General features: G+C 41.4%; 1 protein-coding gene across 1 annotated transcript in view; it reads right to left on the bottom strand.

Annotated features, from left to right (window-relative positions):
- VCAN (versican) overlaps nt 1-13,561 on the bottom strand; it is a 118,041-nt gene that overhangs the window by 16,172 nt on the left and 88,308 nt on the right. Inside the window, exons 11-12 of the mRNA XM_077288648.1 lie at nt 6,613-6,771; nt 6,436-6,518 (exon numbers count right to left, since the gene is read on the bottom strand). Coding sequence (XP_077144763.1) covers nt 6,436-6,518; nt 6,613-6,771 — 242 coding nt within the window. The remainder of the gene's footprint in view (nt 1-6,435; nt 6,519-6,612; nt 6,772-13,561) is intronic.

Raw genomic sequence — 13,561 nt, 5'->3', positions numbered from 1 at the left:
ATACATTTTAGATTCTTCATCAACTGATGAAGCAAGGATATCTAGATTTGTGTTATACAATATAATTCTATGTTGTTTTGCACAAAATGACTAAGTGTATGGACGATAAGAAGGGACTGTCCACAGTTGGAAGGGTCCATCAGGGAATAACTAATTGCAGGCAGATCAAACCACTGAGACCCTCAAAGGTTACCAGCTTGGGAAGCTGCTAGTCAAGCCATATCACATATCATTGGTGCAACCTGTGGTGCCACTCAAGGGCCCAAGAGGTAAGGGGGCCAAAGCAGGTGGGATTGTGCATTATCATGAGCTATTGGACTGTAAAGGGCCCATGTATTGTTCTTGCACAGGGGCCCTCTTCTGTTCATCTACGCCAGTGCTCAAAGTATTATACACAACCGATGAGATAAAGGGATGGTTCTTCTACGTGAGAGCTATTATTTGTGAGGAACCCCCAATAACCGATGAGATGAAGGGATGGTTCTTCTACGTGAGAGCTATAATTTGTGAGGGACCCCCAATAACCGATGAGATGAAGGGATGTTCTTCTAAGTAAGAGCTATTATTTGTGAGGAACCCACAATAACCTATGAGATGAAGGGATGGTTCTTCTACGTGAGAGCTATTATTTGTGAGGAACCCCCAATAACCGATGAGATGAAGGGATGTTCTTCTAAGTAAGAGCTATTATTTGTGAGGAACCCACAATAACCTATGAGATGAAGGGATGGTTCTTCTACGTGAGAGCTATTATTTGTGAGGAACCCCCAATAACCGATGAGATGAAGGGATGGTTCTTCTAAGTGAGAGCTATTATTTGTGAGGAACCCACAATAACCGATGAGATGAAGGGATGGTTCTTCTACGTGAGAGCTATTATTTGTGAGGAACCCACAATAACCTATGAGATGAAGGGATGGTTCTTCTACGTGAGAGCCATTATTTGTGAGGAACCCCCAACAACCTATGAGATGAAGGGATGGTTCTTCTACGTGAGAGCTATTATTTGTGAGGAACCCACAATAACCTATGAGATGAAGGGATGGTTCTTCTACGTGAGAGCTATTATTTGTGAGGAACCCACAATAACCTATGAGATGAAGGGATGGTTCTTCTACGTGAGAGCTATTATTTGTGAGGAACCCACAATAACCTATGAGATGAAGGGATGGTTCTTCTACATGAGAGCTATTATTTGTGAGGAACCCACAATAACCTATGAGATGAAGGGATGGTTCTTCTACGTGAGAGCTATTATTTGTGAGGAACCCCCAACAACCTATGAGATGAAGGGATGGTTCTTCTATGTGAGAGCTATTATTTGTGAGGAACCCACAATAACCTATGAGATGAAGGGATGGTTCTTCTACGTGAGAGCTATTATTTGTGAGGAACCCCCAACAACCTATGAGATGAAGGGATGGTTCTTCTAAGTGAGAGCTATTATTTGTGAGGAACCCCATCTATTACCTTTACATGTCCTTCTAGTGTACAGTATGTGTATACGGTTGGTCAAAGTGCACATTACCCTCTGTACTAACTCATGAAGATATTATTCATAATGGTAAACTATAATAATATACATAAAAAAGACAAAAAATCCAGAGAAGAGAAGTAGCAGTGCTGAAGACTGCAGTAGTTTGTACGATGGGAAAATAATTGTATTATTTATAAGCTAGAATAAATCCCTTTCAGTATTAAGTGACGGTAGATTTCTCTTATAACAAGTTAATTCCTGCATAAATCGCATCTATTCCCTGTAATTAACCTTCTCTAACCACAAGAAGAGGTTTACTGCAGGGAAATCTCCTAGAAACAGAGCACCCACAGACAAGAGGAGCCTCAACATGGGACCTGTGTAATGGAAGAATAGGAGAGAATCTCTAGTTGTATCTTGCTTGCATTGCTTTGTGCGGCTCCACGTCATCAGCTAATCTTCAGCCTGCACACTTCCTTCCTATAAGCTGAGCTATAGACAATGTGATATAGGACAAGAAACAGCCTCCTGATAGGACGCTAATCTAACATTATAGCAGTGACCTCACCACTGCGCATAGTGCCAATTATCACCAGCCATTTTCCAAGTATTGTGAATAGCTCTTTGCATGACCTCTGCGAGTGTGTGACTTGGGTCCAGCAAGTACAAAAATACATTGTATATATCACACTCAAATGTTCTACAAATGAGTGTAATAATTGTATAAAATTGGCTAATTACATGTTGTATTCACCAATCTCTAATCTAAATTATTAGATATTTATATCTTCAATGAGGGACCCAGAATTCAAATCCGTTTTAACCTGGGTTGTGCTTTGTCTTATGCTCATTGTCGCCCCCTAGTGAGTAATTAAACTTTATGTCAAGTACCAAAAGATTGAAGCCACTGTTCTGAACACATTTCTGGCTCAGTAAAAGTGATGCCTGCTCCAGGTCTATGTGATTTGTTTTTCGTGACACATGCTACAGTTTTTTCATTACCATTTTGGGGTCCAGATAACTTCCTGATTTCTTTTTAATTTTTTGGGGGGAATGCAAAGAGACCAAAAACAGCAGTTCCACTATTCCAATTATATTTTCATTTCAGAAATAATCGTATGAGATAAAAATGATTGTATTTTATTAGTTTGGACAGTTACACACACAGTGATACCTAGTATGTGGATTTTGGAATTTGTCAGATTGTATTTATGTTCTAGGAAAAATTAAAATTATATGAATTTTTATATATTTCTTTTAATAAAAAAAATATTATTTTTCTTAGTCCCCATTAGGGACTCTACCCTACACCTGAAAATAGACAGCAATTAGTGATGAGCAAGTGTGCTCATTACTCAAGATTTCCGAGCATGCTCGGGTGATCTCCGAGTATTTTGGCCGTGCTCGGAGATTATGTTTGTGTCAACACAGCTGCATGATTTACAGCTGTTAGACAACCTGAACACATGCAGGGATTGCCTGTTTGTTAGGGAATTCCCACATGTATTCAGGCTGTCTAGCAGCTGCAAATCATGCAGCTGGGGGACTCAAACATAATCTATGAGCACGCCCAAGATACTCGGAGAACAACCGAGCATGCGCGGAAATCTCGAGTAACGAGCACACTCGCTCATCACTAACTGCAATACAATGCTGAAGTGTAGACTAAGTGATCTGCTATGATGCCAATCCACAAGTCTACAAACATGGCAGATATACAGTAGATATAGGGGCCTTTAGTGGGAGGCTGATGGGTGTCAGAATGTACATATCCAATGCCAACTTCTTCAATATCTTTGTCACGATTGACTGCGGCATCTAAGGGATAAACTGCTGCAACTGGAACCAGGTCCAATAGCAGAAAATACCTAAGCTGTATGTTGCAGGCTTGATACATTTGTCATACATCTACAGTGTGTGCACTGTCTACATCTGGCGTCCGCACGAGATACAGTCACTGATGTTGGTGGTGTCAGGTTCAGGACCTTCACTGATTGAATAAATAACTGAGAAATCTCCCCTTTTACAGATCTGAGAGAGGTTATGTTACATGCAGCCCTGCAAATCTAGCAACAACAAAATACAAAGTCAGGAAGTGTGGTGGTGACGCTTCTTCATACCCAATGATTGGCACATTAAGACATTTTATGGCTTGTAGCTGCTCCCAAAACAGCAAGTTACAACTGGCTTATCTTTGATAAAGAACTATGCAGCTGCCCTAATACTACATATAAGAAATTAAAACCTTTAAAAAAAATCAATGAACATTTTCTCTATAATCCCATAATTGTCTTATTCTCAGGTCTCTGTCTTGTTGGACACAATCATCTGTTTTGTGGAGATGTTGAGTAACTTTCACTGTAGCTAGGCAGGTAATTAAACTGAACGATGTCCAAACCTCAAGTTTGTGTCCTTTCCAAATATCTAGAGTTTGGTTTCTAAGTGAGGCTGACAGAGTGGCAACATGCCTGATATGTAGTGCGTGGACAAAACGCTGAGCTGTGAAGACCAGCTAGAATTGTGCAATGTACGGCCTCTGCCAGGGACTGTACTCTGGAATAACAAATACTCCGATCCATGTAATGTTAAATACCTAGATACAATGTTTATGGAAAAGTGGCCCTTGGCTCTACAGACACTCTAACCACACCGCAGATTAAGTCATCTCACAACGCAGGTCTATGGCAAAATAATAGCTCCCGATAAATCCTCGACACACCTGATATTTGAGGTCCCTGTAAGTGTACATGAAGAGTACACAACTTCATGAAATACACTTTGTAAGCAATATCAGCAAAAATGTCATATTCTTTGCTTCTTTTGTTAATTTTGGCATTGATAAAATACACTTAGAAAGTCATTACATACAGTTTAATGTGGCAATTAGTGATGAGCGAGTGTGCTCGTTACTCGGGTTTCTCTGAGCATGCTCGGGTGGTCTCCGAGTATTTTGGCGTACTCGGAGATTTAGTTTATGTTGATGCAGCTGCATGATTTGCGGCTGCTAGACAGCCTGAATACATGTGGGGGGTTACCTAACAAACAGGCAATCCCCACATGTATTCAAGCTGTCTAGCAGCCGCAAATCATGCAGCTGCATAAACATAAACTATATATCTGAGCATGCTGAAATACTCAGAGACCACCCGAGCATGCTCGGAGAAACCCGAGTAACGAGCATACTTGCTGCATTTGTACATTCAAAGCATAGTGATCCCAAACTCTGTACATAGAAATCATGGATGTTTAAGGTTCTGTTTGTCAATTCAAATGTAATTGTAGTTGTAGTCTTTGGCCCCAATTCATCAAGGCCGACATATTGGAGTCTGATGCTCTTGATTCAACAAGAGGCGCACCCACACTTCTTAATGAATCAGGCTCGTCTGAAAAGTGGTGTTTTCCACCTTGCCACAAATCTTACTCCAGTCATAAATTAGATGAGCTGTGGCATCACTCTCCCATTCCGCCTCCTGTCCCTCCCCATTTCCGCTCTATTTGGCGTAGCTAATAGAAAGTGTTGTGAAAATGCCCCCAAAAACACAACATTTTTGCGCAAATTCAAGTTGGGCAAAAACTTTGCGACTTATTGTAATGTTTTAAGACAGATTTCAATCGAAAATACTTTGATGAATCGGGCCATAGTTTTTAAGGCAAAGGCTAATTTCACATGTCTAACATTCATGATCCAGTTACAGACCCTGATGTCCAGGTCTCTTTGCCCAAATTCAGCAACCTCATAGGCTTATATGAGGTAGTTGAATTCAGGTCAGGAGACCACTGGCAGGTCCATACATCGCGCTCTGTACCCATGCAATGAATATCAGAAATGTGAAGCTGGAAAGGCTTCATTATTAAAAATCAGACCCATATCATTGGTGGAACTCTGTGACTGGCTCTCTTACTGCCTATGATAAGCAGGTATCCATTAAAATACATGAGAAAAATAGTGACTCTTTATGGCTCAGTGTTTTGTAACACATTGGTTTTAAATCTGACAGCTTTTTCGTTTTCAATATGCAGCATTCTACCTTTATCCATGGCAAATTTTTTTTCAGCCACATATAGAAGTATCCAGATGAAAATTTTCTGTTGCATATAAATGAGGATGAGTAAACCTCGTTAAAAACTGTTCCTTAGGACTCATTCAGACATTAGTTTTTTACATGTGAGTTTTACCTGTGTCTTTCACAGATAAAACTTGTACCTATTATAGACAGTGGGGCTGTTCACATGTCCATGCAATTTTATGCTCTGAGTGGTCTGCGCCAAAACACAAAATTTTAATCGGAGTCACTGGTCAAACTCTAAGGGTTTGTGAAAAAATCAGACTCAGATGCCATCCGGGTACGTTCTATTTTTTATTGACTGTTTGATAACAGAAGCTTCAGAAACTTTCATTCGTTTTTTTGCATGTGAGAAAAACTGATGAATCACTGATGGTAAAAACTGACATTGATCAAACACTGATGAAAATCTGATCAAAAAAATTTATTCGAATTGGTCAGTTTTTTGGCCTTTGAAAAAAATCACCGATGTCTGAATGAGCCCCTACGGTCTTGCTGAAAGGCAAATTCAAGATTTTTTATTTTGGTAAGTTTTTATTTAATAATGAATCTATTTCTACTCTATAAATATGATCCATTATATCTTTAAATTAATGATACTTTGCGCTTGAAGGAAATTGTATACAGCCAGAAAGCAGCTATTCCAGGCTTATGACATCATAAATGGAGAGTAATGAAAATCATTGGCCCTATATTTGTTGCTTTTTTCCAAAACTTCCAATTTTAATCATTTTTAGGTTTTCTATCCCTTTTTGTAGATATGGGGTCTCCAATCCACTTCATGTTCTTATTCAAATACGCAAGCAATCATTTACAACATTAAATCCTATCCCCTATAAATAATGGACTTCTCTAGCCACATAAAGACAATACCATAGGTGTACAGGCACTCACCAGTGTGCTGGCATCAGTCCAGCGGAAATCGTGTTCGAACATTTTATCATTTAGACCAATCCACTGGTAGTCATGACCCAAACCTTAGAAAAATAGGATGAGAGTGGCAAAATATTTGTCAAAAAGGTTGTACAGGACATGAACCAACAGCAACTTCGCTTCCACATTGGTACTTACGGTTCACAAAGTTTTGCTCCTCCTGTGATAAGATGCTGGTCAGATGGCCTCCTTGGACACGACATTCTCTCTCAGCTGCATCCCAAGTGCGCCGGTGAGCAAAGTATTTGTAGCAGTGGCCTTGGAATTTATGCCATCCATAGTCACAGACTTCTGAGTCTAAAGAGGATGAAACAACTGTAAACGATTTGTCTTTGAGGATGAAGAAGTTAAAGATCCTGCACAGTAATACCATTATATTATACCGGTACTTTCTTGCACGCAACCTCCGATCCTCACAAGATCTCCTTCTCTACTCCCCTCTTATCTCCTCTTCCCACAATCGCATACAAGATTTCTCTCGCGCATCACCCCTACTCTGGAACTCTCTACCACAACATATTAGACTCTCACCTACCATCAAAACCTTCAAAAGGAACCTGAAGATCTACCTCTTCCGGCAAGCCTACAACCTGCAGTAACCAGCGATCCACCAAACCACCGCACGACCAGCTCTATCCTCACCTATTGTATCCTCACCCATCCCTTGTAGATTGTGAGCCTTCACGGGCAGGGTCCTCTCTCCTCCTGTATCAGTTGCGACTTGTACTGTTCAAGATTATTGTACCTGTTTTTATTATGTGTACCCCTTCTAACATGTAAATCGCCATGGAATAAATGGCGCTATAATAAATAATAATAATACTGTAACCAGCTTTCTCTTCTCTATAAAATACCACACGTCTTGGTAAGGGGCCTCAGCTGTGAAAGATATTACAGTACACAATGGCATGACTTGAACCTCATGGGCCTCAAAGCAAATCTCCAACAGGAGGTCTCACAACTTTTCGGGCTCTTTATTTATATTGGTCTTCTCATATGGGTCATAGGGTCCTTTTGGGCCCCACTAGCCTCCAGGGCCCCGGATGCAACTGTAAACCCTGCACCCGCTAAAGTTTTGCCCCCAACAGTACATGGTCATTTAAAGTACTGGTCTCTTTATAGAAGATGAAAGGGATGTTTTGGTGCCTTTCAGGACAGATGCATACAAGTACGCATAGTTTCCAGTAAATCATCCTAAAAATCTGTATGAAAATATGCAAGACAATTCTGCATTAAATTGTGCAGATTTTGGTGCAGAATTCCATGCAAAATATGAAAGGAAGACAAAAAATATCAATAATTTTAATCTGTTCACCTGCAAATTTTGCTGCAAATCGCAGGTAATAAGCAGCAACATTTGCCATAATCAGGGCCGGCGTTTAGCACAGGCAGACCAGGCAGATGCCTGGGGCCCCCACCTAGAAAGGGGGCCCCCTACCTCTGCAGCCCCTGTATGAAGTGCCCAGAGGGTGTACAGCAGTGAATAATCTCTGTAGTCCCAGATCGTGTCTCCCATACCCCCCTTGAGACCCCCTCAGTGCTGTGATTTACTCTTGTGGTCCTGGAGCTCTGTGCTGTTTGCCCTAGGATCAGGTTTCACATTCAGCAGGGATCAGCATAGGCTCTAACCACAGTCACTGCTGGTAATCTGACAGGGCGACCTCCTGTCACGACTGGCTGGATGACACAAGACAGGAATATTGTCTGCTGAATCAGGGTATTTATTATATAGAAATAAATTAATTCCCATGTGAAACAATAAGGGTAAACTATACACATATAGTACAGGTGTGCATAGGAATCAGCGTTTTTGGTGCATTTTTTTTGTAGCCAAAGCCTGTTCTCTTGGCGGTAAAAACACTCCTTTCAAAGCACCCTTTTTTTAGGGTATGTGCAGAGGATCTGGAAATGGCAGCCCTTTGGACGCAGCGGACATGTGAGGTGTCCAAAGTGCTGCCATATTTTGAACACAGGTGATTCCAAATGTGTTCATTGATCTGTGCGGAATCCCTGCGTCCTATACATTGCAGGGGTGAGATTTCTCTTGTGGAGACTCGCGTCTACGCCATATAAATTGACATGCTGCAGCCTGGACAGACGCGCCCCATGTCCGTCTCCGCAGGTGAGGTGCGGGTGTCAGTGCGCGCATAGTAGAGATGGAATTTCTTGAAATCCCATCCACTATACTGTAACATCTGGCCGTTGCGGGTTGGACGCTGCACAAGTACACAGCAGCCGACCCACAGCGTTTACTGATTGTGGACACACACCCTTAGAGCTTTTGCTGTTTGTTTTTTACAGTATGCATTTTGTCTACAGAACATGTTTAATAAAGTTAGTGTTAATCACAAAAAACGCAGCGAAAAACAACGTTGCAACATTTGCAGCATTTTTAAAACTTTTTCATTGCTTTCTACGGGTGAAAAAAATTGCTGAAAAAAGCGACACACTCAGATTTAAAAAACGCTGCAGTTGTGAAATTCAGTCAGGGGAAAATAAGGGTGAGTGTCCACGGTAAGTAAACGCTGCGTGTTTGACGCTGCAGCGTCAAACACGCAGCGTCCAGATGTTCCAGCATAGTGGAGGGGATTTTTTGAAATCCCGTGTCCACTATGCGTGGAAACCCGCACGCGGCGGCCCTGCGACTCCGGACATGCTGCGCGTCTTTTCAGATCGCAGCATGTCCGAGCTACCTGCGGCGACGCTGCGTCGCCGCAAGTAATATCACAGGGCCCTATGGCGAGGGGTGCGATGATCCCAGATGTGTACAGTACACATCCGGCATCCTCGCGTCCCAGAAAGGGGGCGGGGCTTAGCGCCGAACGGCTTCGCCGCTCCGGCGATACCGCCGGCCATCCTGACCGTGGACACGCACCCTCAAAGGGTGTGCAGGAGATTTCTGAAAATCTCAGTTTTTGCTTGTGCTGTAAAATGCTGTAAACTTCTTATTTGCAGAAGAAAAAGCTGCAAAAATTCTGCATATGAACATGGCGAAAAGCTGCTTTTCAAAGTGCCAGCAAAACATATGACATTTCCAAAATCTCCTGCAGGCGCTTGTTTGTTTTCTGACTGGATTTCAGAACTGTAGCGCTTTTTAAATCCCCTCAGTTTTACCTGCAGATTTACCGCAGATTTATTGTGGAATTACCGCGGTTTTTGTGCGGTTTTCAACAGCGTTTTTACACCTGCGGATTCCTATTATGGAGCAGGTGTAAAACGCTGCGGAATCCGCACAAAGAATTGACATGCTGCAGAAAATACAACGCAGCATTTCCGCGTGGTATTTTCCGCAGCATGTGTACTGCGGATTTTGTTTTCCATACATTTGCATGGTACTGTAAACCGGATTTAAAAACTGCTGCAGATCCGCAGCAAAATCCGCAACGTGTTCACATACCCTGAGAAACACGTCACTATTTCTGTATTTTTCAACCTCCTGGTTTTGGCTTACATATGCTGATTTGAAATACTGACCAAACACTCAGGGTATGTGCACACGTTGCGGATTTCTTGCAGAAATTTCCTGAAGAAAACCGGAAATTTTCTGCAAGAAATCCGCATTTTTTTTTCGCGTTTTTTTTCCGTTTTTTTTGCGTTTTTTTAGCATTCTGCAAGCGTAATTAGCTTGCAGAATGCTAAAGTTTTCCAAGCGATCTGTAGCATCGCTAGGAAAACTGACTGACAGGTTGGTCACACTTGTCAAACATACTGTTTGACAAGTGTGACCAACTTTTTACTATAGATGCAGCTTATGCAGCATCTATAGTAAAAGATAGAATGTTTAAAAATAATTAAAAAAAATAAAAAAAATGGTTATACTCACCCAGACATCTCCTCAGCGGCGTCCGGCTCCTCTTCCTATAGCTGGTCTGTGCGCACAGGACCTTCCGTGACGTCACGGTCACGTGAGCGGTCACATGACCGCTCACGACCAATCACAGGACAGTGACGTCATCGGCAGGTCTTTCGCCGCACACCAGCTACAGGAACCGAACGGCAGCGTGCAGTGGAGGCGGGAAGACATCGAGGGTGAGTATAGGACTGTTTTTTATTTTAATTCTTATTTTTTGACCACTTATATGGTGCCCAGTGCGTGGAGGAGAGTCTCCTCTCCTCCACCCTGGGTACCAACCGCACATAATCTGCTTACTTCCCGCATCGTGGGCACAGCCCCGTGCGGGAAGTAAGCAGATCAATGGACTCCCAGGTGTGCGGAATTCCCTGCAATTCCGCATTTTAATGAACATGTTGCTTTTTTTTCCGCGATGCGATTTTTTCGCGGAAAAAAAGGCTACATTTGCACAAAAAATGAGGAATACACTTAAAATAATAGGAGGCATATGTAAGCGGTTTTTTCGCGTTTTTATCACGTTTTTATAGCGAAAAAACGCGAAAAAAACGCGAAAAATACTGAACGTGTGCACATGGCCTCAACGTGTGAACGTGGCCTTAAACATACTGTAGACAAAACAAACATCCTCACTCCAAAAAAAAGCTGAAAAAAGTGTGAAGAACACCACAAGACAAGCTGAAAAACAGGAGTTTTGAACGCAACAATTTTACTGCTAATAGAAAAGGTTTTGGCTACTGAAAAAAATGCTGCATGTGAACATAGTCTTAGTCTGAAACGCTATGTCTATCTGTGGTGTTACATAGGACTGCAGGTGACATCTACTACATTATCTGTTCTCGGAGAGTTAGCACTGTTTTATCTGAAGAGTTAAAAAAAAATTAAGAGGGGGTTGGGGGCAACTCTTTGTCTTGGGCCCCCAATCTTTTCTGACCCTAGCAATGCCCCTGCGTACAGCTAATAGTGGCAGACCCATTGGCCGATATAAGGCCCCTAAATATGGGGGCCACAGTGCAATGTTATCATTTGGGGCCCCCACTTTAAATTTTTGTCTAGGGCCCCACTTTGTCTAAAACCGGCCCTGGCCATAATATATTCTATTGTAGATTTATTGCAGAAGTTTACTTCCCAATTAAAGTCAATGGTGAATATCTGACAATTCAATGAGCAATACGTGACAGAAATTGAGATTGCTTAGGATTTTAAAATCTGCAACACAGTTCAATTTCCATGCAAGAAAATAAATTCTGCAACAAAGGGATGAGATTTGCAGTCCGGTGCGGATTTTGATTTCACTAATGCACAGGTTGAATCCACAGATTTTTCACCCTATGAGAACTTTCCTTATACTCCAGGGCATAGATGTGACGTAGAATAGAGGGATCTTTTGATCTTCTCTACGTTCTACGGCGCAGACTGAATTGCAACCTCTGCACCTTGTAGTTACACCCCTAAATATGCGTAAATACAGTATAAAAGTAGTATAATTGGTGGCATAAGTATACAGGGTGCAGAGATTGTAGTCGCATCTGCACTCTTGACTCTAAAGGGAACCAAAAGATCCCTTTGTCATAAGGGACTTATACTATAAAGGACCCTTGGTAACTGGGGAGTGGGTCTGCTATAAGTTTTGCACTGGGGCTAGAGTACCCATCGTATTTTTATTTTATTAATCAATAGAACATAATATATATTATGTTAAATTTGCTTATTTCTTCACCTGGACTGATCATTCATTCTCAAAATGTTCAATTCATGGGCAAAATCTGTGAATACACTGTAGATTTCCCTATTCTTGCAGCAGAATATGTATCTGCCTCTAGCTCGTCCCTCCATAGAATTAGAAAAGCAACAACTTTTCTCTGCTATATATACATATCTTATGTGTACCTTTGATTTATGAAAGTAAAAATAAAACATTGGTTCCCCTTTAGGTGTATGTATAGGGCTTAGTGGACCAGAATCCCAGCTCGAGCTATAGTGCAGATACTGCGCATAAATCCTACATAACATAATGAGCATTCTGTGACAAGTGCCTTCTAATTCTGGAACCTGATATCAGATGACTTGTCTAACGCTTGTTACAAATATTGTGTCACATCTGGCTTGTCAAGAGGCTTGAGAGTGCTGTTTGGTGCTAGTCGATTGGGGTTAGCTCCACAAATCTGTAAAGTATTATATTCCCTGCACCTGCATTCTTTCCCTATGTACAGATAAGTAATGGCTTACACAGTACAATTGTGCAACTAACGCACTAAAACTCGCCAGCGCAGCTCCATCTGCTACGGGAGGACTTTGAGCCGAGACTATGTAAGAAATTCTGCAAACTTGGCACATTATACAGAAAGCAGTCTGCATAAATGGAAATGCAGAACAGCAAAATAATTTCATTTTCAGATATTTATGTCCTGAATTTTTGTAAAAAAAAAAATAGATTCATCGCTATATGATCATAAAAAGTTAAATACCTTTCATTTAGGACCTGCTTAGTTTTCAGCATGAGATCATTCTAGGTGTGAGCGCGGTTTACAGATGTAAAACACTTATTGTTTTATGCGAAATGCAGAAATTTGACCAAACTACAAGTAGTAAAAGTTAATCTAAGTATTAACCCACACCCATCCTGTGGTACAACGTGGTACATGATCAATCTACTTGGCAGTTCCCTCATTCCAATGAATTCAGGACTGACGCGGCAAAATGTAGTCTCCTGCCAGACAAGAGTGTCTACATCACTAATACAGCTTTATTTTGTCTGGCAGATTGGAAATTTGGCTGAGGATGCCTTGCTCCATTTCCAAACCACTGCAGAGTCCTCAAGTAAAGGAAAAATTAAATCCAGAGACAAGGAACCAAATTTCTGTTACTGAGTGATAAAATAGGAAATGTCTAGCCATCTACAGAAGCGGCCATGCTGGTCGGTTTTATTCCTATATGACGGGTTAGTACAGTAAAAGGGTAGTCAGATTTCTCACTCTGGTAGTCCACTAGTCTGTGCATTACGTGAATGCTCATTGATTTAACTAATTAAATTTGCTTAAAGGGAATCTGTCGGCAGATTTTCACCCAGAAACTATTTATATGTGATGTAGCTCTTTCAAAGACAAGTTCAGCAATACCTTTACTTGGCAGTCCATTCCTCTATTACTGAGAAATCAGTGTTTGAATTGATATGCAAATGAAAGATTATTTATAGATCTGAAGCCTCTGTCACTCCAGCTCTATTCCCCACCTAGC

Source organism: Ranitomeya variabilis, chromosome 1 (genome assembly GCF_051348905.1).
Source record: "Ranitomeya variabilis isolate aRanVar5 chromosome 1, aRanVar5.hap1, whole genome shotgun sequence".
In the NCBI taxonomy this organism is placed as follows: Eukaryota; Metazoa; Chordata; class Amphibia; order Anura; family Dendrobatidae; genus Ranitomeya; species Ranitomeya variabilis.
This window is presented reverse-complemented; position numbering and strand designations above follow the sequence as displayed.